General features: G+C 43.7%; 1 protein-coding gene across 1 annotated transcript in view; it reads right to left on the bottom strand.

Annotated features, from left to right (window-relative positions):
* LOC134621872 (NLR family CARD domain-containing protein 3-like) overlaps positions 1 to 24,349 on the bottom strand; it is a 182,888-nt gene extending 158,539 nt beyond the window's left edge. Inside the window, exon 1 of the mRNA XM_063467975.2 lies at positions 24,099 to 24,349. Coding sequence (XP_063324045.2) covers positions 24,099 to 24,312 — 214 coding nt within the window. The 5' untranslated portion in view covers positions 24,313 to 24,349. The remainder of the gene's footprint in view (positions 1 to 24,098) is intronic.
* Positions 24,350 to 25,651: the final 1,302 nt, after the last annotated feature.

Raw genomic sequence — 25,651 nt, 5'->3', positions numbered from 1 at the left:
AGTTTTAGGTTTTTGTGTGTGGTGTTCAGGTCCAATGTTAGCTCACAAGCAACTGGTGGAGGAAAGAGAAGAAAATGAAGAAACTGTTTATTGTTTTGTGTAACTGGTGACTTTAGCATACATTGATCTATGAGCAGAGTAGCTAATTAAAGGTTTCCAGAAAACATTTGAAGATGTTAATTGATACCTTAGTTATAGATCAGATCCACTGTCAAACCTATTAATTAAACCTTATTCTATTAAACTTCTGTTTTCTTGACAGTAAATAAAATCAGTTGCACAAGTCAAATATTCTGACTACCATTTATTTTCCAGAACACCCAGAAGATCTCATCCAAAAACTTTGAGAAAATACTGGAGATATAGCATGTGCCACTTACATTTCCTTAGACCAAGAGTTACCTTCCACTCTCCACCACTGTCCACCCTACAGGATGAAACACAAATGTTTATTTATCATGAATGAAACAGACTTATCTGGCCTTGTTGTTTTTATGCAATTGTAATTTTATGTCCATGATTATAATTTCAAGGGATTTTCTGGTTAAAGGTAAAATAGAGGGGGGTACCTGAGAATATCAAGCCTCCAATATGGATCCTCCAATCCTGCAAGCAGCAAATTCACTCCTGAGTCCTGCAGGCTGTTATTACGCAGATCCAGCTCTCTCAAATAGGAGGGGTTTGAGCTCAGTGCTGAAGCTAGAGAAGCACAACCTTCCTCTGTGATTAGACAACCTGATAGCCTGCGCGCGCGCGTACACACACACACACACACACACACACACACGCACACACATACACACACACACACACACACACACACACACACACACACACACACACAGTTGTTCGATACAGTAAAGGGTTTTGGCTGTTGTTCAGACAAGCATAGTTTGACAGACAACTGAGCACAGAGAGGTCACAACAGGCTAGTAACCAGTCATTTAAGCTGGCAACAACAACAGACATTCAAATAACCATTAATTACAACATGAAAAGACAGCAATTTTTAATAAGGGGCTTTAACTAGGCCCTGATTTCAGAAACTATTCCACTCAAACAAAAAAAAGTATCAGCAAAAAGAGACTTCAAACTGAGGCTACAACGGGCATGCAATTGGCCTTCTATAGCAATTTATGGCTACTGTCCATCTTCTAACTGGTATTTATAGTAGAATAACAACACCCTATGTAACAAAGCACACCATCTAATCTTATTTTGCAATAACAATGAAAAATGACTTCAGTGGGCTCCAGTCAGAAGACTCCAGTCGAGAGTAGAAAACCTTTGAAATTCTGGAAATTCATACAGCATTAATATGTACACTACAAATATGCAGCAAACATAATGCAGCGTCTTGGTGAAGAAAAGATTGTCACGTCAAACTTGCGCTAGTGACCTCAAAAGAGGCTCTGGTGTCAAAAAACTCAAAGTTAAGCTGCACTAATAGTTCCTTCTTTTTTTTTTTTTTTTTTCTTTCTTTTTTTTTTAATCTGACCTGAGAGATTCCAGCCTGCAGTGTGGACTCTTTACTCCAGCAGCCAACAGCTTCACCCCAGAATCCTTTAGGTTGTTGTTACTCAGGTCCAGTTCTCTCAGCCTACATGACTGAGAGCTGAGAACTGAGGACAGAGCTTCACAACTGTTCTCTGTCAAATTACAGTCACACAGCCTGCAAGACAATCCATTACTTTCAATATCCATTTACTAGTAAATTAAGGAATTTTTTTCCTAAAAATAACATTATTAATTGACTCACAGAGCTTTGTTTGTGGCTTTGACCATTGGCAGCAGCCTCAGAAGAGCCTCCTCTGATGCAGAGTATTTCTTCAGGTCAAACACATCCAGATCTTTTTCTGATGACAGTAAGATGAAGACCAGAGCTGACCACTGAGCAGAAGACAGTTTATCTGTGGACAGACGTCCTAAAACCAGAGAGTTTTGGATGTCCTTCATTAAAGAACGATCATTCAGTTCAATCAGACAGTGGAACAGATTGATGCTTTTCTCTGTAGACAGATTTCCTCCGATCTTCTTGGTGATAAATTCAACAGTTTTATGTCTGGTTGATGGGTTACTTCCTGTCTGTGTCAGAAGGCCTTGTAGGAGAGTCTGATTGGTCTGCAGTGAAAGACCCAGGAGAAAGCGGAGAAACAAGTCCAGGTGTCCATTTGGACTCTCCAAGGCCTTATCCACAGCACTCTGGTAAAGATGTTTCAGCTTAGGTATGTCTTTAAATACATTGATATTGTTGAAATTTGCTTGTTGATCTTCCAGCAGGTTGACTCCAGAGTTGATGAAGGTCAGATGGACATGAAGAGCAGCCAGAAACTCCTGAACACTCAGATGGATGAAGCAGAACACCTTGTCCTGGTACAGTCCTCTCTCCTCTCTAAAAATCTGTGTGAACACTCCTGAGTACACTGAGGCTGCTCTGATATCGATGCCACACTCTGTCAGGTCTGATTCATAGAAGATCAGGTTTCCTTTCTGCAACTGATCAAAAGCCAATTTTCCCAGAGACTCAATCATCACCCTGCTCTTCTTAATCCAAATTGGATCTCTTTCACGTTTTCCATCATATTTGACAATTGCCATTTTAGTTTGAACCACCAGGAAGTGGATGTACATCTCAGTCAGGGTCTTGGGCAGCCGTCCTCCCTCTCTGGTTTTCAGCACATCCTCCAGAACTGTAGCAGTGATCCAGCAGAAGACTGGGATGTGGCACATGATGTGGAGGTTTCGTGATGTCTTGATGTGGGAGATGATCCTGCTGGCCTGTTTCTTATCTGTGAATCTCTTCCTGAAGTACTCCTCCTTTTGTGGGTCAGTGAACCCTCTGGCCTCTGTCACCATGCCAGCACAGTCAGGAGGGATCTGATTGGCTGCTGCAGGTCGTGTGGTTATCCAGAGGCGAGCAGAGGGAAGCAGTTTCCCCCTGATGAGGTTTATCAGCAGCACATCCACTGAGGTGGACTTTCTAGGGTCAGTTAGGATTGTAGTTTTGTGGAAGTCCAGAGGAAGTCGACACTCATCCAGACCATCAAAGATGAACACAACCTGGAAGTCTTCAAAGCTGCAGATTCCTGCTTCTTTGGTTTCAGTAAAGAAGTGATGAACAAGTTCCACCAAGCTGAACTTTTCCTCTTTCAGCACATTCAGCTCTCTGAAAGTGAATGGAAATATGAACTGGATGTCCTGGTTGGCTTTGTCTTCAGCCCAGTCCAGGCTGTATTTCTGTGTTAAGACTGTTTTCCCAATGCCAGCCACTCCCTTTGTCAGCACTGTTCTGATTGGTTCATCTCTTCCAGGTGAGGCTTTAAAGATGTCTTCTTGTCTGATTGGTGTTTCTGGTCTGTGTGGTTTCCTATTTGCTGTTTCAATCTGTCTGACCTCATGTTCATCATTGACCTCTGCAGTCCCTCCCTCTGTGATGTAGAGCTCTGTGTAGATCTGATTCAGAAGGGTTGGGTTTCCTGCTTTAGCGATCCCCTCAAACACACACTGGAACTTCTTCTTCAACTTGGATTTTAGTTTACGTTTGCCAACTTCAGCATGAGTTCCTGCATGAAGAGCAATGATGTATGCATATATTTATATGTGTATATTTACAATGTAAATATTTAATTTAATAAACCCAAACAGACATAGCTGTTTGAGATACACCTGTCTGCTTCATTCCCATGTGATAGCAATCTTGATATCCAAATATTTGTGAGTGAAAGAATTTGAGTTTTTTTTTCTTTCATTTATAAAATCCTATTGTAAATATAGACAAACTTTAAGCTACACAATAAAACAAAAAGTCTTACTGCTTTGAAGACAGTGAGCCAGCTCCTCCTCATTCATTCTCCTCAGAAAGTGTAGTGTGATCTTCAGAAATGCCTCCCTGCTGCTTCTCTTCTCTTTATCCTCATACATCACTGTCTCATCATCATCCAGCCTCTGACTCAGAAACCTCTGGAACTCCTTTAGCTCATTTTTCATAAATGTGACAATTTTTTTCTCAAGGAGCTGGAATAGAGAGATATAAACTTTATGTTGAACATGAACTACCACTACCACTGAACTATGAATCTACCACTGTGCCACACTTTTAGTGCTATGACTGTTTACTATATGATTCTTGATTTAGTGTAGCAGTTGTGTGTTTCTTTTTACACACCATAAACACGGAGTCCAGGTGATTTTTGTGCTCAGATTGATCTGATGTGTCCTGGTTAATTCTGCAAATGAAAGATGTACAGAGAAGTAATTCTGTTGTCATGAATTCTCGTAATGATCATTTCTTTATAAATCATTAGTTCAATAGTAAGTTTTTTTTGTTAGTTTTTTAAAACTATTTTTAAACATTTAAAGAAATACACATTTCAACAAAAAACAAAACTCAGTGAGGCATTAAAAAAAATCATCAATCGTCCAGTTAAGTAAATCCCAAAAGGTTGATTCTGTTCATCTGGACGTAGCGTTTTCAGTGGGAGAAACCTTTTGTCACTCATCCAGGTGACTTCTTCAGTCTCAGCTGAAGTTTCAGTAGAGTGAGCTCTACGAAAGCCAGATTGGAATTTATCTTGAACAGCTTAAGCTGCTTAGCCACAACCTTTTCTAAAATCTTAGCATTGAATGGTAATTTTGAGAGAGGAGGAGTTTAAGAGCTGACACATAGATATAGACAAACAGGCACACACACAGACACAAACATGTACATTTCTATGTGTTTCCATGTTTGATGATGCATGATTATTTGAATATGTGTGCATGAGGGTGGGAGTACACATGCTCACACTCCCCAATGAACTCTATACTCCCGGTGTTCTGGGAATCCATCTTACCTAAAAAAAGATCCTACCCAATGTTTCGGCGCAGACGCAGCGCATGCACACAACACCAAACCCAAATTAACTTATTTTTCTCTCACCCAGGTTATGGTTCTTACAGTTATGGTTAGGGTTATAGTTAGAGGGTAGGGTTAGGTTTAGTCACAAGTCACCAGCAAATTATAATACGGAATATTGTGAGAGTAGGATGGTTTCTCACAACACTGGGTCCAGGCACCAGCACTCTTGAAGGGGCAATCTTCCCCCAGACCCAGGAGATGGTTCACTTTACTCTTGGGTGGAGATGAGCAGACTGCCCCCGGACAGTCCCAGACGGCCAGCTCCTCCTCCCAGCCCTCGCCCCAGACAGTGAACAGAGAACATGGTTGTGAAGACCCCAAACCTTACTCCACCCACTGATATGTGGTGTTGATGCATGCTGTTTAAGGTCCATTTAAAACAGGGGAGGGGCATAGTGCCAACAACCCTCTGCCAGGGGTAGTTGGCGCCATGATATTGTTTACGTGATTATCAATCCAGGTCCAAAGTTGCTCTACTTTTTTAAATAGCTTGCCGTTATCTTTAGCCAAGTCGAAGATACGACTTTCAGCCTCTGTCAGACTCGTTTGGATTGCAGCTTCAGAGTTCTGGAGTTCTGTTGTGTTGGATTTAATCAGCGTGACATCAGCTGCAACACTGTACAGTGTCACCCTGATCTTCGCAATCTCAGCAAACAGGCCATTTTTTTATCTATTTTCCAACCTTCTTGGCTATCAAGGGTTAGCTTCTCCGAAAGCAACAGTTGACAGGAGCAACTGCACACTTCGTTCTTTTTGACTGGGTGCCATTTTTTGTCCCAGATTTATTTTAAATCTTTCCAGTTTGGTTAGAATCCTCACCAGGGTTGAGTGGTATAGTAGTAGGAGTTGTTTCAAAGCTTAATTGTCATTATATTATCGACGAGGGTTCAGAGCCATTTCCGGCATCTTGCCATATGATTTCTCAATAGTACAATATTATAACCCCTTTAAATGTTTACCTGTGATAAGCTGGGTCGTGTCCACAATAAGTAGGTTGATGCACAGAGTGGTCACTCTTCAAAGTTGTAAAGCTGGCTTCGGGAGAGTTCTCTGCCTGTGGATAAATCCTTGTAGAAATAAAATAGTGTTTCATTTGAAACTTATCTCCATAACATTTTCTGTGACAAGATAAAACCAAAATTATGAGTTAAACAAAGCTCAAAATCTTAGTAGAATTTTACTTTCCAGTATTAAAATTATTCATTTTGATGTAGCCAAACTTTGATATTAGGATTTTAGACCAAAGAGTAGATACAAAAAAAGGTGCTACAGTCTGCCTTAGCAAAATGGTCTGATGTAAATAAGTGAGAATAATTAACAGACCTAGAAGAAAACATCACCATTGGACTCACAATATTCATTCTCTTGAAGTTACACTTTAAATTAAAAACATGAAGCTGTAATCCTAGGGATTGTTGTGAGGTGTATTGTCAGTGAGACTGTTGTAATGCAATTGTATTGGTGTATTCATTTGGTAAATGAATGCATTTGCCTGAGTCTTATAATCTTACCAATCTGCTTTTAAATGGTGTCCAGCGTAAGTAGGTTCATACATTGACTCATCACTCTCCATGGGAACAGAGCTCAGTTCAGCAGAGTCTGGTCTCTGCTGCTGGATCCTAACAGCATGGAACATGATCATTGCTAACAGCATCATCTCACCTCATTTAAACTCAACTTTGCTTATTTTATCAGTTTTTTAGTAAGGGTAACATCCACATGCACAACAGTGCCATTTTCAAGAAATGGATTTCATTGAGTACTTTTTATCTTACCTTTGATCTGCCTTTAAATGTTCAACATCAAAATAAATGGGTTCATTTATGGATCGGTCACTCTTGATGGAAAAACAGTTTGTGTCAGACGATCCTGGTCTCTGATGATTCCTGATAGAACTGCCCAATAATTGAATAATTAACACTGTTGAATTCAAAGTTTTTGACATATGAAAAGGACAAAAACCATATAGTGAGACTTCTTTAGGATATTTTAGTATAATCAATGGATACTCTCTACAAGACTAAACTAAATAGAGTCATAATAAATGTATTAAAGTTCCGGATCAAAACTATTTCTAATATAAATGTTGGAAGGCAAAAAATAACTTTCTGAGCTTTATTTTGTTTTATCAAAAATCTTTTCTTTTATATTGAAATAAATATTTTGCCTATGTCGTGAATCTGTCCTTCTGTTGGCTAGAATTTCAAATTCTTGTTTATTTTTTTAGTCGTAATTTTTGCTTTTTGTTGGGTAATTAAATTATTCACTTCAATGTAATAATTAAAATGTTCTTAATGTTAATAAAAACAACAGACATACCTACTATATTGACACTGAGGTTAATAAACCTCAAGAATGTTTTTCCCAGCGTTGTGTTCTCTAAATAAAGTCATAATGACACTAAAGCTGTAACTATTTGAAAACCTTACCTCTTCACAGACTTTGACTGCTCTGCATACTTTTGTTCAGACATCATTTGTAGCTTCTTAACGGACACAGAGCTGTTAATATAATAAAGAAAATAACATCATTCACGAAATAATGTACGTTTTTTTTAATAATGGATTGCATTTATATAGCACTTTTCGAGACCTTCAAAGCGCTTTACAATTCCACTATTCATTCACTCTCACATTCACACACTGGTGGAGGCAAGCTACAGTTGTAGCCACAGCTGCCCTGAGGCAGACTGACAGAAGCGAGGCTGCCATATCGCGCCATCAGCCCCTCTGGCCAACACCAGTAGGCTGTAGGTGAAGTGTCTTGCCCAAGGACACAACGACCGAGACTGTGTCATCCAGGGAAGGATCGACTTTATTTTGAAGTTTTACTCTGTTCCAATGTGGAGTGTTTTTATTTTTTTGTATTGCATGTTTTGGTTATATTTTTGTGAAGTGTCTGTGAAGGTTCTCAGTCATCCAGGTCATCGTAGTCAAAGGAGTTTGCAAAGAAAAGCGTCTGGACTTCTTTAAGTTGCTTGAAGACGTTTCAACTCTCATCCGAGAAGCTTCTTCAGTTCTAAGGTCAAATGGCCGAGAGTCCCAGATTTAAACCCAGTGGGAGTATCCCCCCAAAGAGGGACAAAGGACCCCCTGGTGATCCTCTAATCACATGAGCCAAGGTGTGAAAACAGGTGTGGGACCTAATCAGCCAGGGTTTCGGGTGAGCTCATTGTGAAACCTGGCCCCACCTTGTCATGTGAATTCCTGAGGTCAGATGGCCCAGGATGTGAGTGGGCGTTAAGGCGTCTGGGGAGGGAACTCAAAACTGGATTATAGATGGCAGACAGTTGGTGTCGTAAACCACCGCCTCTGTTGGTGTTGGTGTAGGTTGGCGGGCGGTGATTTACAGAGTGCTCAGTGACACATAAGAGGCTCGGGGAGGCTTGAGAGACCGAGGCAGGAAGATACAGCGCCAGCGACCAGGGATGCGGAGCGAGCGGTCCGACTGCTGCAGCAACAAGAGGCCAGATTACGTGTCTGCGGGGAATTAGAGGCGGCAAGGCGGGCTGGTGCCGATTGGCTGTTACAAAGAAGCGGCGGGCAGAGTTAAGAGCTCTGCCCACCCGGGGTAAGTCTTTTGACTTGTCCCCTTTAATGAATGATTGCTGCCTAAAAGAGTAGTGACTGCCGCCGCCTTTCTTTCTTTAGCGCACCGGGACGCAGAACGTGGAGAGGAAGGCGAGGACGCCGCCGGGTTTCCCTTCTGCACCGCTTCACTGGATTTTTTAATTCTTAGTGACCTCTATACCGTGGCGGACGCCACTGGACTTTTACTGTTGTGTTTTATTGATTTTTATTGTGTTGCCCCCTGGCCAGGGCTGTTTCAATTCATTTTATATTTTTAACTGTTAAATTATATGTTAGCCTTACAGTTTTTAATTCGTGTGCTTCCCCTTGGCTGCTCCACTGCTCCGTCCGTTTTGAGGAGGGTTTCCCTCTCTTTAATAACATTTGTGCTAAAAATCACCTTCGCTCTGTTACAACTGTCCGAGCCGGGGCTCGAACCAGCGACTTTCTGATTACAAGACGAACTACCAACTCTTGAGCCACGATCACCCCGGTCTAAGAAGGTTGGAAAGAAAAAAGCGTTTGGACTGTTTTAAGTTGCTTGAAGACGTTCTCATCCGAGAAGCTTCTCCAGTTCTAGGCTCAAACGGTGTCCGAGTCCCAGATTTAAGCCCTTAAAGAAGTCTGGACACTTTTTTTCTTTCCAAGCTACTTAGACTACGATTACCTGGATGACTGAAAGCCTTCAAAGAGACATTTTTTTTTTTTTTAGTTTTGGAAATGCTGCATTAATGTAGCTTAAATATAAACTGCACTGTGGAGGTAAGCATCAACGACACAGAGCTCTCAGTTCTCACTCCTTCTTTATTCGTCTCTCTATTAACTGCTCATATCCGCCACAAAACAGAGGAACACACTTCCTCAACACTGGGTGTGAGTGGAGCCCTCTAGTGGTCCACCACACATGCCCCCCCCCGAACACCAAGCAGAACTAGTCCAGGACCCGGGGCTTAAGCAAACGGCCGGAACGGCTGAACCGGGGGGGTGGGGAACTGACAGAGGGCAACCCAGCCCGGAAGTGAGGCTGGCACTGGCGGTCAGAAAAAGCTGCAGGCGACTCGGACTCCGTTGATTGTGGGTCGCTCCTGGGGGAAAAAACAGAATCCATCAGCCCGGTGGCAGGTGGGCGGCCGCGGCGAGGGGCCTGGGCCGGAACCACCTGATCCTCATGCATAACATGTGCAGGCTTAAGTCTGTCAACCGAGACAACCTCCTGCCGACCGCCAAAGTCCAAAATGAAATGTTTGTTGCCTGGTTTAAGAACCCTGTATGGCCCGTCATATGGGGGACGCAGCTGAGTCCTATGGGCATCGCGCCTGACGAAAACAAAACGAGCAGAGTCCAACGAACTCGGAACAAAAGTGTCAGGCAGGCAGTGGTGCACAGGACCAGGAACAGGAAATGAGTCTCGTGGGGGGCGAAAAGGCAACAAAGAGGCATCAAAACATGGGGGAGGGCTCTCAGGCAAGAATTCCCCGGGGATCTGGAGGGGCTGGCCGAGAACCAGTTCAGCCGGGGAAACCCCGAGGTCTTCTTTAACCGCGCTACGCAATCCCAGCAAAACCCACGGAAGACGGTCGACCCAGTCGCCACCTGTCAAGGAAGCCCGGAGCGCAGCCTTAAGAGACCAGTGAAACCGTTCGCACATCCTGTTAGCTTGCGGGTGGTATGCTGTGGTGCGGTGGACCTTGACCCCCAGGCCGTCAGCCATGGCAGACCAAAGCTCAGAAACAAACTGGGGGCCCCTGTCCGAGGTAATGTCAGCAGGGGGACCGAAACGTGAAACCCACGTCGACAAAAATGCTCTGGCCACCGTCGCCGCTGTCGTGGACGCCAGGGGTACCACCTCCGGCCACCTGGTCGTGCGGTCCACCACAGTCAAAAGGTGCGTGAAACCCTGTGACTGCGGCAAGGGACCAACCAGGTCCACATGAACGTGATCGAAACGCCTACCGGGGATACGGAAAGGTTCGAGGGGTGCCTGTGTGTGCCGGTGGATTTTCGAGCGTTGGCATGGGATACAAACCGCCGCCCATTCTTTCACCGTCTTGCGAAGGCCCGGCCAAACGAACCTGGCGCTGACCAGCTTGACCGAGGCCCGGACGCCGGGATGAGAGAGGGCATGCACCGAGTCAAAAACACGACCGGTGGAAACGTCGCAAAGAAGGTGCGGACCGCCGTCCCACACCGGGGTGTCCTCCAGCACGAGGCCTGTTTTCGTTGACTGAAGGGCCAGGATGTCTGGGTCAGCACGTTGCTCGGCGGCCATGGCAGCATAGTCGATGCCGACATACACCGGAGAAACCAACACACGTGACAGACAGTCAGCGACGTGATTGGACTTACCAGCCACGTGCTGAATGTCTGTGCTAAACTCTGAAATGGCCGCCAACTGGCGCTGCTGGCGTGTGCTCCATGGGTCAGAGACCTTGGACATCGCAAACGTCAAAGGTTTGTGGTCAACGTATGCAGTAAAGTTGCGACCCTCGAGGAAAAAACGAAAATGTCGTGTGGCGAGGTGCAGGGCCAGCAACTCCCTGTCAAAAACACTGTACTTGCGTTCGGCATCCCGGAGTGTACGACTGAAAAAGGCGAGCGGTTGCCAGAGACCTGAAACCCGCTGTTCCAACACCCCACCCACTGCCACGTTGGACGCGTCGGTGGTCAACGTGATCTCCGCCGACGGAAGCGGGTGTGCCAGCACGGCGGCGTCAGCCAGCGCAGACTTGGCTGCGGAAAACGCATGGATGCATTCCGGCAGCCAGTCAACCGGATCTTTGGCTGTTTTACCTTTTAAGGCAGCATAGAGTGGCTGTAGCAGGTGGGCAGCTCTGGGGAGAAAGCGGTTGTAAAAATTTATCATCCCCAAGAACTCCTGCAATGCTTTAACCGACGTGGGGCGCGGAAAAGCTGAAACGGCCTGGACTCTGTCGGGCAACGGAACCACACCTCCAGCGGAAATGCGGTGCCCGAGGAAATCCAGAACAGGCAACCCAAACTGGCACTTGGAAGGGTTGATGATCAGGCCGTGCGCTGCCAAACGCTGGAAAAGCTAGCGCAGATGGGACTCGTGCTGGCTCGCTGAGCAGCTGGCCACCAATATATCGTCCAGATAAACAAAAACGAACGGCAGCCCACGCAAAACTGAGTCCATCAGCCGCTGAAAGGTCTGGGCGGCACCTTTCAGGCCAAACGGCATGCGCAAAAACTCGAACAAGCCGAAGGGGGTAATGACAGCGGTCTTAGGAATGTCTTCGGTGCGCACGGGAACTTGGTGATACCCCCGCACCAAGTCAATTTTAGAAAAAATCGACGTTCCGGCGAGATTGGCAGAAAAATCCTGAATGTGGGGGATGGGGTAACGGTCATTCTCCGTGGCATTATTTAAACGGCGGAAATCTCCGCATGGCCGCCACCGACCGTCCGATTTGGGCACCATGTGAAGCGGAGAGGCCCATGCACTGTTCGAACGCTGTACAATGCCAAGGCGCTCCATGGCTGCAAACTCTTCCCGAGCGACGGACAGTTTCGCGGGGTCGAGGCGGCGCGCGCGCGCGAACACCGGGGGCCCGACCGTGGGAATATAATGCTCAACCCCATGCTTCGTTACCGTGCCAGAGAAATCAGGGACAGACAGTGATGGAAACTCTGAAAGCAAACGCTGAAAAGCATCCCCGGAGGTCACTACATTAGCCCGAATCAGGGGCTCGGCAACTCGAGTAAAACAGGGTAGCGAAGAAAACGAGAGAGCATCAATTAAACATCTGTTAGCAACATCGACAAGCAGTCCATGAGCGCACAGAAAATCAGCACCTAAAATAGGTACAGAGCTAGCGGCAACAACAAAGTTCCACTGGAAATCCCGGCCATGAAAACAAACAGTCACCAACCTTTCCCCAAACGTTTTGATGGGAGAGCCATTAGCTGCCAGGAGCTGCGGCCCACAGTTCGCTGCTAGTCTGTCGGCAGCGGTAGGGGGAAGGAGGCTCTTCTGGGAGCCGGAGTCCACGAGAAAACGTCTCCCGGAGCGCGAGTCCTCTATGAAGAGCAGCCTTTCTGTATTGCCAGCGGTCGCGGCTGCTACGGCGTGCTGGCGGGTCCGTTTCCCTGGGCCGTGAAAGCGCAAGGCGGCAGGCAGCGACGCGCTCTGTCGCCAAAACGCTGATGGTAGAAACAGATGCTCTTTCCGCGGTGCCGGCGTGTAGCAATCCCTGCCGTCAGCAAGGGGGCGGATGCCCCGGGGGAGGCAGGTGGAGGCGTGGAAGGCGCCGCCGGCGAGTCCGTAGACAGGGCGTGAATGTTGAAAGTGCGGCTAGCCAGGAGAATGCGATCCGCTTCTTCAGCCAGGGAGCGATAATCCTTCGCAGGCAGAAGCGGGGAGTTTGCGAGGACAGCTCTCACGGCGGCCGGTAGCTGGCGGAGGAAGAGGTGGGCGAAGAGGAATCCCCCGTCATCCGGCCCGAGCAACGATAGCATGTCCTCCATGAGCTCGAGCGCGGTACCGCCACCCAAGCCTGACAGGTTGAGGAGCTTTTCGGCTCGTTCAGCGTCGGAGAGGGCATAGCGCCGAAGAAGCAGCTCTTTAAGGGTATTATGCCCAAATATCAAAGAGAAATTAAAAATGCATGCTGTGGAAGAGTTCGGGTCTTAGGAGGTTAATACAAAGATTACCAAAGATGTCACCATAACAACTTGAACTGTTAAATACGTGAAGGAAGAAGCCAGAGCTTGCTTAAAGAATCTTCTTGGTGTTTCTTTTCTATGTGTTTAATAGTTTACATACAGCATTTGGGAACAGATAAGAAGCTGATTATTAGTTTTCTGAAGAATTCGTGTCCGTATATAGAAAATGGAAAGATCGGAAGTCTATGTACGAAATATAATTTGGTAGTATTGCAGCTGACTCACAACAGAACTAAAACATAACCTTTGCAGCCAATGTGAATTAAGATTATAAAAGTTATCAGAAACACAACATCAGTCAAAAGACACTCCACAAAAAAGAAGGAAAATATTTCTGCAACATTTTATTTTTAATCTGGCCTGAAGTTAACACGGCATTCCACTGTGAAGACCACCTGTCAAATATGGTGCTGCTGTAATTAGGCTGCTTAGTGAGTGCTGAGCTGTGACATGGAGAAGAGTCATGGACAGTTAGAGATGGTCATCTCACCTCTGAGCTTTGGTCTGGCTCTCATGTTCCCCACACAGAGTGCTTTTAGAGGGAGGGACTCCCTCCTCTCTGTCCTCACACTGATCCATAGCCAGTGTTGGGAAGGTTACTTTTAAAATGTATTCCACTACAGAATACTGAATACATGCCCCAAAATGTATTCTGTAACGTATTCCGTTACGTTACTCAATGAGAGTAACGTATTCTGAATACTTTGGATTACTTAATATATTATCATGCTGTTTACAACTACGTGAATGTACTATTGCTGTGATTTATTACTGTTACTGAAGGTCCGCGGCTCCGAACCTTAGTAAAGGGACCTCTGGCTAATACAGTGGGCCCCGTGTCGGGCTGGTAGCCGAAAAATAGCTTTACTTTGTTGTCTGGGTCAACTTTGCTTGCCAGAGACAGAGAGAGGCGTTGAAAGGCTTCTCCAACGGAACTTATTTTTTCCGGAGGAAAACACGAACACAGTGTACAGTCGAGTCTTAATAGCTTACTTACAAATGGGCTCGTCAGGCACTCTTCTTGGCTGCAGTGGTTATTATTATATTTACATGCTTCCAGCTCCCGTTTCTGCTCGATGACAGCTCGGACTTTTCCTTTCTCTCCCTCCCTCGCTCACAGACACATAACGTGTATGGCAGTCCATTCTCCCTGCAGCACGGACTACACTGCCCATGATGCTACATTCTTTAGAGCTATGCCTGTAGCATTCTGCCTTTTAGCTTAGCACAACAACAACAACAAAAAAGCGCTCTCTCACCCAGGAAACACGCAGAGAGAGAGCACGTCACCCTGTAACCATGGCAACCGTAACGCTGCCGCCTGGAACAACAGAACACAGCTGTCAAACAAACCCAAACAGTCCTGACCCGCGACAATATGAAACAGGAAAGTACCGCCGTGTAATCCATTTATTTCAACAAAGTAACTGTATTCTGAATACCACCTTTTTAAACGGTAACTGTAACGGAATACAGTTACTCATATTTTGTATTCTGAATACGTAACGGCGGTACATGTATTCCGTTACTCCCCAACACTGATCCATAGCAGAGCCCACACCTTCACACAGACACAGCAACACACTCAGTCAACACAACACTTATGGACAGATTATTTTAAACTCCAAGAGTGTTACTAATGCCATCTTTATTGGAATAGATAAAGAAAATTCTCTTTGTACGAGAAAGACAATTTTAATCTCATCGCACCCTTAATGTTTTTTTGCATTTCCCTCAATAAACAAATGTTTTCTTGAATCTCATCAAATGAAATAACACCAAATATGTTTTTAACAGTTTAGAGACTGATGAAGAGAAATGACTCACCAGGTGAATTCAGCTCCACATTCAGTCACACCGTCGTTTTACCTTCACCTGCACGATACGCTGCTCATTCCCCTTCTGAGGAATCTTCACAGTGAAACATGAGAAACAAAGTTGAACTACCCCACCCATGGGACACAAAGGTGACGTTGTCATGTCATGTAAAGTTAATCGATTATAAATACCTGAATTAATGAATTTTCTTTTATGGCTAAATAATAGAAAATGTAACCACATTAAACTAACACAAAGACAAGCAGGTTAAACTACAGGACAGTACTGTAAACCAAAACACAGCATAATGGGGCTTGTTTCCTTCCTCGTAATGAATAATGAAAATCAGCTGACCTCCTGCAGCACAAAGGTCATGATCATGGTGCTCTTATTGTGTTATGTTTAAAGTAATTGCACTCTGTGCTTTTTGATTATGTTATTAGCACAAAGTTGAATTATTTTATGGTTTAGTAAAAAGATTATTGATCTCTGAACATTGAACGCTGAGACTGAAGGACTGAAAGAATGAGAAACGTGATTGGAGACTAAGTAGAATTTTGAAGTTTCTTTGCAGATTAAATATTTCAATTAATATTAGACTTTCTTCAGCAAACATCCTTATTCAGTATCACATGAATGATGATGTTTGCCACACTGAAAGACTGTGCAAAGACCTCTTACTGTAACATGTTTATGATCTTTTATAAGCTGTAAATCCCAAAATAATGAATCTGTTCCTGGATGCTCCTCAGGAAACTGATTCAAAACATGCTTCACTAAAAACAAAAAGTTCACTGCCAGTGAAGATGTGTTGAAATTGAATCAGGTGGATTTTTTTTGTTGTTTTTAAACAACCACTTAAAGCAGGAACAAGAAAGAATCCATTGTCACAAGAGTCATGTGATCAAATCACACTGAATTTACCTGTTGAAGATGGACTGAAAACCTGGGCTGTTTCAGTTAACAGTTTTTGCTGTTAAATGATGCTGATATTGATATTTTGGTGGCTATTTAATTCTGTTTTTGCTGTTAGTTATTCATCCTCATGTTCTGGGGAAACAAAACAGTTTTCATTTTATGAGGCGTTTTAAATAGTTAATCTTGAAAGCACAAATGCAATCATGCAAATTCACACAGACACAAAACCGAGCTAAACACAGGCCAGTATCGCTATTTGTCATCTTTTTACAAAGCCAGTATCAGCCCATACTTATGTTTTGATGAAAATATTGACACCCTAAACTTACGCACGTGTAAAACAGTTGTAGGGTCACCACCTCCACGTCAAAGTACTCAGCAGGCTGGATCATAAAAGGTCTCAGGTACCTCCACAGGTACAGAGGTTTACATCTTGTAAAAACGTTACTAAAATGTGACATAAACAGGAGTCTAACTGCAGTGGAAGCAAAGTAGAATTTTTAAATCCAAGAAATCTGAACCCCAAAGAAACATCTGAGGAAGTGCTGCAGAATTAGATGAGCAATAAGACAAAAAAGAATTCATTCACAAACTAAACCACTAAAGACACCAAAAAGAGAAAATCTGTAATGGTTTAATTATTTGACAACTCCTCGTTTGGTTTTTGTAATGTTCAAAAACAATTTTAGAGATTCCACCTGAACATAACAATAAGACTCAACAAAATAACACAATATATTTCTACTAGCTCAACTATTATGAGAGCTGTTTAATAGCAACACCCATTCACACCAAAATGACTTAAGATTAGGTTTACCTTTGGATGGTGGAAATAAGAGAAAGTGAAATTATTCATCCAACTATGAGACTGACCAGAGAGGATAAGCATGTAACTCACACACTTCAAAGTTTTTAAGTGTGTTAGCTCTTATGCTCTTCAATTCCAGGCGCTGTCTCAAGGAAGTGTGATAACTGAGCTGCACTAACAGTCACATGATGACCCTTGAACTCATTAAAGTCATTAAACATCAACTCTAAAAGTCTTTATGTGTCAGATTATAACTCTGACCAGAGCTTGTGCTCTGAGAGTCAGCACACATTTCCTTTCCAGTAAAAGAGACTCACTTTGATTCTAGGAGGAAACACAAATCCAGCCTCATTGGGTCACTCCAGTGTACCAGCTGTTCTCCTTTATCCCACTGGTCATCCTGCTGAAGGCACGTGGTTAACTTAAGAGTTAACCACTGTAACCACTGTGTTCACTAGAGCATTCGTATTTTAATATTTTGTCTTTTTTTTATTTACAGAAGGAAGTCACTAAAAATATTAAGTAGTCTTTTGTTTGCACTGGTAATGTGCAGCACATGTTTAGCTCTGTTTATAAAAACTCACACTCCCCATCAGCTCTAACATAATAACCACACAAATAATATTATGAATACTACAATTAAATAAATTCAATTCAATTTTATTTATAGCTCCAAATCACAACAACATTTGCCTCGAGGTGCTTTATATTGTACAGTAGACCCTACAATAATAGATACAGAGGAAAACCTAACAATCATATGACCCCCTATGAGCGAACACTGTGGCGACAGTGGGAAGGAAAAACTTCCTTTTAACAGGAAGAAACCTCCGGCAGAACCAGGCTCAGGGAGGGGCGGGGCCATCTGCAGCGTTGGGGTGAGAGAAGGAAAACAGGATAAAGACATGCTGTGGAAGAGAGACAGAGATTAATAACAGATATGATTCGATGCAGAGAGGTCTATGAACACACAGTGAGTGAGAAAGGTGACTGGAAAGGAAAAACTCAATGCATCATGGGAATCCCCAGCAGCCTACGTCTATTGCAGCATAACTAAGGGAGGATTCAGGGTCACCTGGTCCAGCCCTAACTATATGCTTTAGCAAAAAGGAAAGTTTGAAGCCTAATCTTGAAAGTAGAGATAGTGTCTGTCTCCTGAATCCAAACTGGAAGCTGGTTCCACAGAAGAGGGGCCTGAAAACTGAAGGCTCTCCCTCCCATTCTACTTTTAAATACTCTAGGAACAACAAGTAAGCCTGCAAAGCGAGAGCGAAGTGCTCTAATAGGGTGATATGGTCAGTGTTGGGGAGTAACAGAATACATGTACCAGCGTTACGTATTTAACTCTTTAAGACCTACCATAGAACCAAGTCCGCCGGAGCTTACTTTATATTTTTACAACTGTTATAGCCCAAATTCTAATAATATGTATGCATTAAGTACATAGTAACTACATGAATTGCAAAAAAAAAAAAATAATAAATTAAATGTGTAAATAAATTTACACAGGCAGCCAGAACACACAGCATATATGATGGTGATCGTGACACAAACAAAGGAAAACACAGGACTTAAATACACAGAGGAGCAATCAGGGAATTGGAAACAGGAGGGAAACACAGCTGGGGCAAATCAGGGCTGACGAGATAAAGGAAGCAAAACCAGAACCATTAACATGAGACACTGACTTTCAAAGTAAAACAGGAAACACCGACTGAACTTAAAGACACAGACTCACAAGCAGGCACTGCAACAGAGGGAACAGATGTGGTACCAGGGCAGATACAGACACTGACTGGACACAGAATAGAGGGAGTATGGAACCAAACCAAGAAGAATTGGGGAAAATAGAAATGCAAAACAGAAATCAAAACCTTCACAATAATAAACTAAGATGAAAACACAAATAAAAGGTACAAAACTGAAACCACTGGGTCAACGACCCAGGTACCCAAACAATGGTAAATAAATGGTAAATGGCCTGTATTTGTATAGCGCTTTACTAGTCCCTAAGGACTAAGCTTTACACATCCAGTCATCCACCCATTCACACACACATTCACACACTAGTGATGGCAAGCTACATTGTAGCCACAGCCACCCTGGGGCGCACTGACAGAGGCGAAACAAGTTACAAGTAAGCGAAACAATAAGTTCGGTTGGAGCAGCCTTTCAACGCCTCTCTCTGTCTCTCGCTAGCAAAGTTGACCCAGACAACAAAGTAAAGCTAGTTTTCAGCTACGAGCCCGACACTGAACCGACGTTTTAGCCAGAGGTCCCTTTACTACTGTTCGGCGCCGCGAACCTGTTTTATATTCGCGCGGAATAGTTTTCTATACGAGATCACAGCAAAAAAGTGCAGTCTTACCTAATGTCCACCTACTGTTACTCATTTATATTAAGATTTAAATATCTAGTTGGTATTGGTATGGCGAGTAGCCTTCAGTAATCACACAGCAATAGTACATTCATGCAGTTGTAAAAAGCATGATAATATTTTTTAATAATTAATAATTAAGTAATCCAAAGTATTCAGAATACGTTACTCTCACGGAGTAAAGTAACGGAATACGTTACAAAATGCATTTTGGCGCATGTATTCTGTAATCTGTAGTGGAATACATTTTTAAAAGTAACCTTCCCAACACTGGATATGGTACTACAAGATCATTAAGATAAAATGGGCTGACTGTTTGTGAGGAGCTGACATCATGTTTGTCTCTGAACAGGAAGCTGAGGACACACTGGGCCTGATGGACCTTCAGCCTTCCCTCTGCTCCTCTTCTTCATGCTGTCTGTGCTTTAATCTGTTTAAAATACAGCTGTTAGCTCTCACCTGTGCACACAGTAACATCTGGTCAGGAAGCAGGTTCAGTAACTCTGAGTTTCCTGTTGTCACCAAGTCTAAAACCTGTGTAGGTTTCAGACTTGGACACAGACGCTGTGCTGAACTCTAAAACACTCACACACTGATGGAGGCTGCAGACTGTCAGTGTTTAAGAGTGATGTCACATGTTCTGGGTTTTGTTTCGTATTCTTCCATATTCTGTTTTTTCCTGAATGACTTTCTTTATATTGTTTGAAATAAAATTAAACATAGATTAAAAATTATAACTTTAAATGTTTGGATATGTCCATCATCTGTTGCCATGGTAACTGACTGAGCATCAGATATGTCTATAACAGAAAAGCCAGAATTTCCTTCATCTGAGGATGTATAAACTCAGAGTTTTCACAGACCTTCTTCATGGAACAGAACCTGTGTGTTTAGTAATGTTTTAGGGCAGACCCTCAGTGTGGTGGACTGCTGTGGACCGAAGGTCCTCAGAGATACACATCCTGTTTTATTGAAAGAATCAGCATCACAGTCTGATCTTTATCTCTAAGCTCTTTATTGTAAAACATTTACAGACCTGAGCTCCATCAGCGCACCTGTTGATCCAACCTGCAGGTGTGTTGAGCTGCTGAGTAAACAAGTCCTGGTCCTGAGCTCAAACCCACTCTGAGGTCTGAGAGACTCTTTGTTCTCTGAAGTGTTCACATGTGTCTGTGTGGAGTTTTTAAATGAATCTCAAACCCAGAAACAGCTGTGAGACAGCATCACTCACAAATCTCAGCTGCTGCAGCGTGACATCTTTATGAGTGACGTTAAAAACAGATCAACCACAAAATCCAGATGTGATGGTGAAGAGCTGGTCCCTTCATCATAATGATTTGCTTTGTGAGAATACCTCAGATTTAGGACCCGTCATCATAAATAAAATGAGTCATGCACAGAAAATTCAGAGTTGCGTTTGCAACACAAAACAACACAGCGGACATTTCAGCTGCACTAACTGCAGGAGGGAAACAGTGCATGCGTCAGCCCAGAGGTCATCAATCGGGCTCACTGACCAATCACAGCTGACTAAAGCTTCGTCAGTGACGAAACTGAGAATGTATGAGAATAATAAGTGGATCAGATTATGGGTCCAGTTTATGATTTGAGCACCGATAACATATAAAACCCAAAATCATCCCTTCATGAAATGGATGCTTGACATACACACATAAAAATATGACAGCATTGAGCTGAAAGAAGAAAGAAACACTGATCATGTGAATCCATAAAAGCTGCTGCTGCTGCTCATCACAGCACACATCATGTGTTCAGCTCTGACACCATCCTTTAGCACCACTCGTACCTGTGCATGTACCCCGACCACCAGCAGAGAACTAGAAAGGATGGAGGTCTCTCTGATCTTTGCAGATCATCGAGTGATGACCTGCAGTTAACACTGGGGCAACGATTCTTGAGCTCTATCAATAATTAGCACGTCCAAATCTGAGGCCTCGACCACGGCCACGAGCTCTGGGTGCTGACAAAAAGCCCAGAGCTCTGAGCTGCTGTGTTATGCTGTGTTATACACAACTATTATCAAGCTTTTGTCTCAGTAATTATCATTCATGTTTCTCTGTTTCCTGAATACTGTGAGCATCATCACTGCTGTGAAGCTGGTCACACTTCATGGAGATGCATGGGCGATCGTGGCTCAAGAATTGGGAGTTCGCCTTGTAATCGGAAGGTTGCCAGTTCGAGCCCCGGCTTGGACAGTCTTGGTCGTTGTGTCCTTGGCCAAGGCCGTTGCCTACTGGTGGTGGACAGAGGTCCTGATGGAGCCAGTGTCCGGCAGCCTCGCCTCTGTCAGTACACCCCAGGGTGGCTGTGGCTACAATGTAGCGTGCCATCGCCAGTGTGTGAATGGGTGGATGACTGGATGTGTAAAGCGCTATATAAATACAGGACATTCACCATTTTACCATTTCGTTTCCCAACAGGACTCAGGAGCTGCTCATAGACACACTAAACCAAAAGCTTATTACTGTGTTTAATTGGTCGGCCAGCTCTCCTTACCCTGAACCCCTCAGAAAATCTGTTATTATTAAGATGAAGATGAGAAACACTGAATGAGCTGAAGGTCACAGTCAAACCAACCTGAGCCTCAGTGACTCCTCAGCAGGAGCTGATCTCCTCCATGCTACGCTGCACTGATGCAGTAACTCATGGTACTGGAGCCCAAGTACTGAGAGTGTAAATGAACAGAGTTTCAGAAGGTGAACGTTTCTGAATGTAAACAATGTTTTTATTGATCCAACTCATTCTTCACACTTCCTGGCTGCCTCAGCATTAATGGTGCTGAATGATCCAAACTACATTCTTGACATCAGGTTCATGTTATGTCCACAAAGAACTCCAGTGGAAGAGATTAAAACACGGAAGCTACAGTTTTATTGTTTAATGTGAAGTTGAAGCAGACAGTAAAGTGGAGCAGCACACACAGTGATCATGTCTTTGAATAAATCCTCACAGTGAGGTAACTCTAATCATCTTATTTCTAATAATGCATTGTTGTGGAAATCTGATACACTGATCTACACAAACAGGTTTTGTGTTTGCAGAGGGTCAAACAACCAAACATCACAACAGCAACAATCACAGTGTCATTTATAGAAACATGTCATCCTTCCAGGTCAGCTTTACACAGAGGAGGACGGAATGTTAAAGTTTTCATTTCACCTCACAGTTCAACACTTTGATACTAAAATATATAAATATATAAATATGTGCAGTAAGTTTGTTCGACTGAACCGTTGCAACACATTCAGATTACAGTTCATGTCACACTGATAGGAACAACACACTCAGACCACAGGCTTCAGCACACAGATATAAACAAGTACATGCATGAGCATAATATTCGTCTCTGCTGTTTATTAAAAGCTGATCTTCTCTGAAACTCTGATGGTTCCTGACAGTCAGCAGCTTTGACCTTTGACCCACAAGAAGTTTTCATAATTTTAAATAGATCAGCTCAGAGTGTGTTTGAGGTTCTGTATAATCAGCCTGCAGCAGTAATGTCTGTTACAGGATTACTTGAGGATCATTTATGTTAGTATTATGTTGGGTCAGCTGCTTCTAATAAATGAATCCAGCTCAGGGTTCACTGATGTGTTTGTTTTAGTTCGGATCGACATGAGGAGGCTGAAGGAGGTCCTCATGATGGAGACTCAGGTGGAGCTCAGGGTTTATCAGAGGAGAGCTGCTGCGGTGGACACGCTGTTGTCATGGAGATGTGTCTTTAGTAGTCTACGGGGGCTGCAGACATTTTTAAATGTGTTTTGTAACAACAACACACACATACAAACAGCACGTGGTGACCCATAGTGTCTTCTACTTATGCTCCATCTTATTGTGTTAAACATGCACTCGAGTTTGTTTATTTACATCATACTTTTAGGAAGGATTTGTAGTGTAATACTGTAACATTCACATCATGTCCGTCACCTCCACACTGAACAATTCACACCAACTTTAACAACAGATGAAAAACAAGAGGAACAGAGAGGAGGAGGGAGGAAGAGGGCATGACTCAGAGGAAGGAGGCAGGAAGAGGACATGACTCAGAGGAAGGAGGCAGGAAGAGGACATGACTCAGAGGAAGGAGGCAGGAAGAGGGCATGACTCAGAGGAAGCTCGATCAATGGTGGATTCCTCTGGTTGCTTGTTTTTTCTCCTGAGGAGCAGACAAACAGATTGAGTCTCAGCTCAGAGTCCTGATCAACTTATTTCTACATCAGACACTTGAACATATCATGTGACTCTGAACATGTTTTTTTTCTAAAAGATTGTAAATATTGATCATCAGGACTGTAAGAACCAATCAGTGACAGTGATCAGAGCTGCCAGGCTTCATGAACATGGAGTGATTCTGTCCTAGTGGTAAAAGTGTGTTACTGCGACTCGGAGCTCATTACATGACATCACTGAGACAAACTGCATTTTCCCCAAACAAACAACAGGAAACAGTTTTTAAAGAAAGATGTGAAAAACTTTAGGAATCAGAATTTGATCCAGTTGTGTTTGTAAAGCAGATCATTGGATTAACAACAGGAGCCAGTTTATATAACTTTGTCTGAAGGAACCAGGAGAAGAATCTGTGTGATGCAGCTTTGACACTTATGAAACAGCATTGCTACTGGCTTTGCTGGTTCACAGTAACATCATGTAAAATCTAATGGTGGAGAATGAAGGTCCACTGTCCTGGCAAGTTATCGTCTAAATAAGGTGGTCAGAGATGATGTATTTGTGGGGTCAGGGCGTGGCCAATAACCAGACACGGGGCTGCTGATCTTTTTACATATGGAAGTCATAGGAGCCCAACTCCTGCAAACTGCACAGGACTCTGAGTGGGTTTATGATGTGTTTACTGACCTGTATCAGATGTGTCCCCCATCTTCAACCTTAATGTCAGACTTTCTATCTGAGGAAAGAACAGAGCACATCAGGATCACACTGAAAGACAGATAACAGTGATTTCATTCTCACTTATTTTGGACAAGCAGATGTTACTCTTACCTCTGACACTGAGAGTCACTGATTTCTGTAGCAGCTTGTATCCATACTTGTTGTAGACGGTGCAGGTGTAGACTCCACTGTCAGTGAGGTGGAGGTCTTTCAGGGTCAGACTGAGGTCTTTAGTAGTCACTGGATCTTCATTCATCTCTGTGCGGCTACTGTAAACCTGCTCCTGGTCGTCTTCATCTGAGAGGTTGTTTCCACTCTCATACACATGGACCATCTTTTCTTCAGGGTGAGTGAGTCTCCACTCTGCTTTGATGTCACGTGGAAGGTCACCTGTGATTTTAAAAGGCAGCAGGACAGACCTCTCTCCCTCCATCACCTCCACCATCTCTGTCTGGTATCCTGAGAGGAGAACAGACAGACAGACCATCATCATCCATCATCTCCTCTGCTGTGTAACCAGCAGCTATTTACTCCTGTTTTAAGTTATTGTGGACAAACAGCTGTTACACTCACCTCTGACACTGAGTGCCACTACTTTCTGTAGCAGGATGCTGCCATCTTTGTTGTAGACGGTGCAGGTGTAGCCACCACGGTCACTAAGTTGGAGGCCTTTCAGGGTCAAGCTGAGGTCTTTATTTTTCAGAGGCTCTTCATTCATCTCTGTGCGGCCTTTATAATCCTCGTCCATTAAGAGAGACTGGTTTTGGCTATTCTGATACACATGGACGATGATATTTTGATGTTTCCACTCTACTTTGATGTCCTCAAGGAGGTCTTCTGTGATTTTAAAGGGCAGCAGGACAGACGCCTCTCCCTGTGTCACTTCCACCATCTCCAGTGGATAGTCTGAGATGAAAACAGAGGTCAAAATTAGGTGTGCAGACATCAGTGAGTGAGCGTGATCCTCCATCATCTCTAACCCTAACCCTTTACTCCTGTTTTTAGTTAATGTGGGCAAACAGCTGTTACTCTCACCTCTGACACTGAGAGTCACTACTTTCTGTAGCAGCATGTGTCCATCCTTGTTATACACGGTGCAGGTGTAGACTCCACTGTCAGTGAGGCGGAGGTCTTTCAGGGTCAGACTGAGGTCTTTAGTTGTCAGTGGATCTTCAGTTATCTCTGCACGACCTCTGTATACATGGTCCCATGAGGGAGACTCATTTTTACTCCTTTGATACACGTAGACCATTCGGTCTTCAGGGTTAATGAGTCTCCACTCAACTTTGACATCCTGAGGAAGGTGATCTGTGACTTTAAAAGGCAGCAGGATAGACTTCTCTCCTTGTGTCGCATTCACCATTTCCACCGGGTACACTGAGATCAGAACAGAGTAGAACATGAGGTGCACAGAGAAACACAATGAGACATCAATGAAAGCCATTCATAGTTCTTACTGTCATAGTTTATTAACTGTCAGGCTGGGCAAGCACACACCCTGCAAGCTCACTGTAAGTACTGCAGTCTGAATTGTTTTTAAATGTCTATAATGGCAGGCATCAATGAAAGAGTCTCAAATAAAAAGAGTTGGACAACCCCAGACCATGAGATGAAAGAAGCTGACTGCACTAGGGTGGTAGTCAGAGGCTGTGGTCCTGGTGTTCCAATACCTC

Source organism: Pelmatolapia mariae, linkage group LG3_W (assembly GCF_036321145.2).
Source record: "Pelmatolapia mariae isolate MD_Pm_ZW linkage group LG3_W, Pm_UMD_F_2, whole genome shotgun sequence".
Taxonomy (NCBI): Eukaryota; Metazoa; Chordata; class Actinopteri; order Cichliformes; family Cichlidae; genus Pelmatolapia; species Pelmatolapia mariae.
Note: the sequence above shows the minus strand (reverse complement) of the source record. Positions and strands in the feature narration are given on the sequence as shown.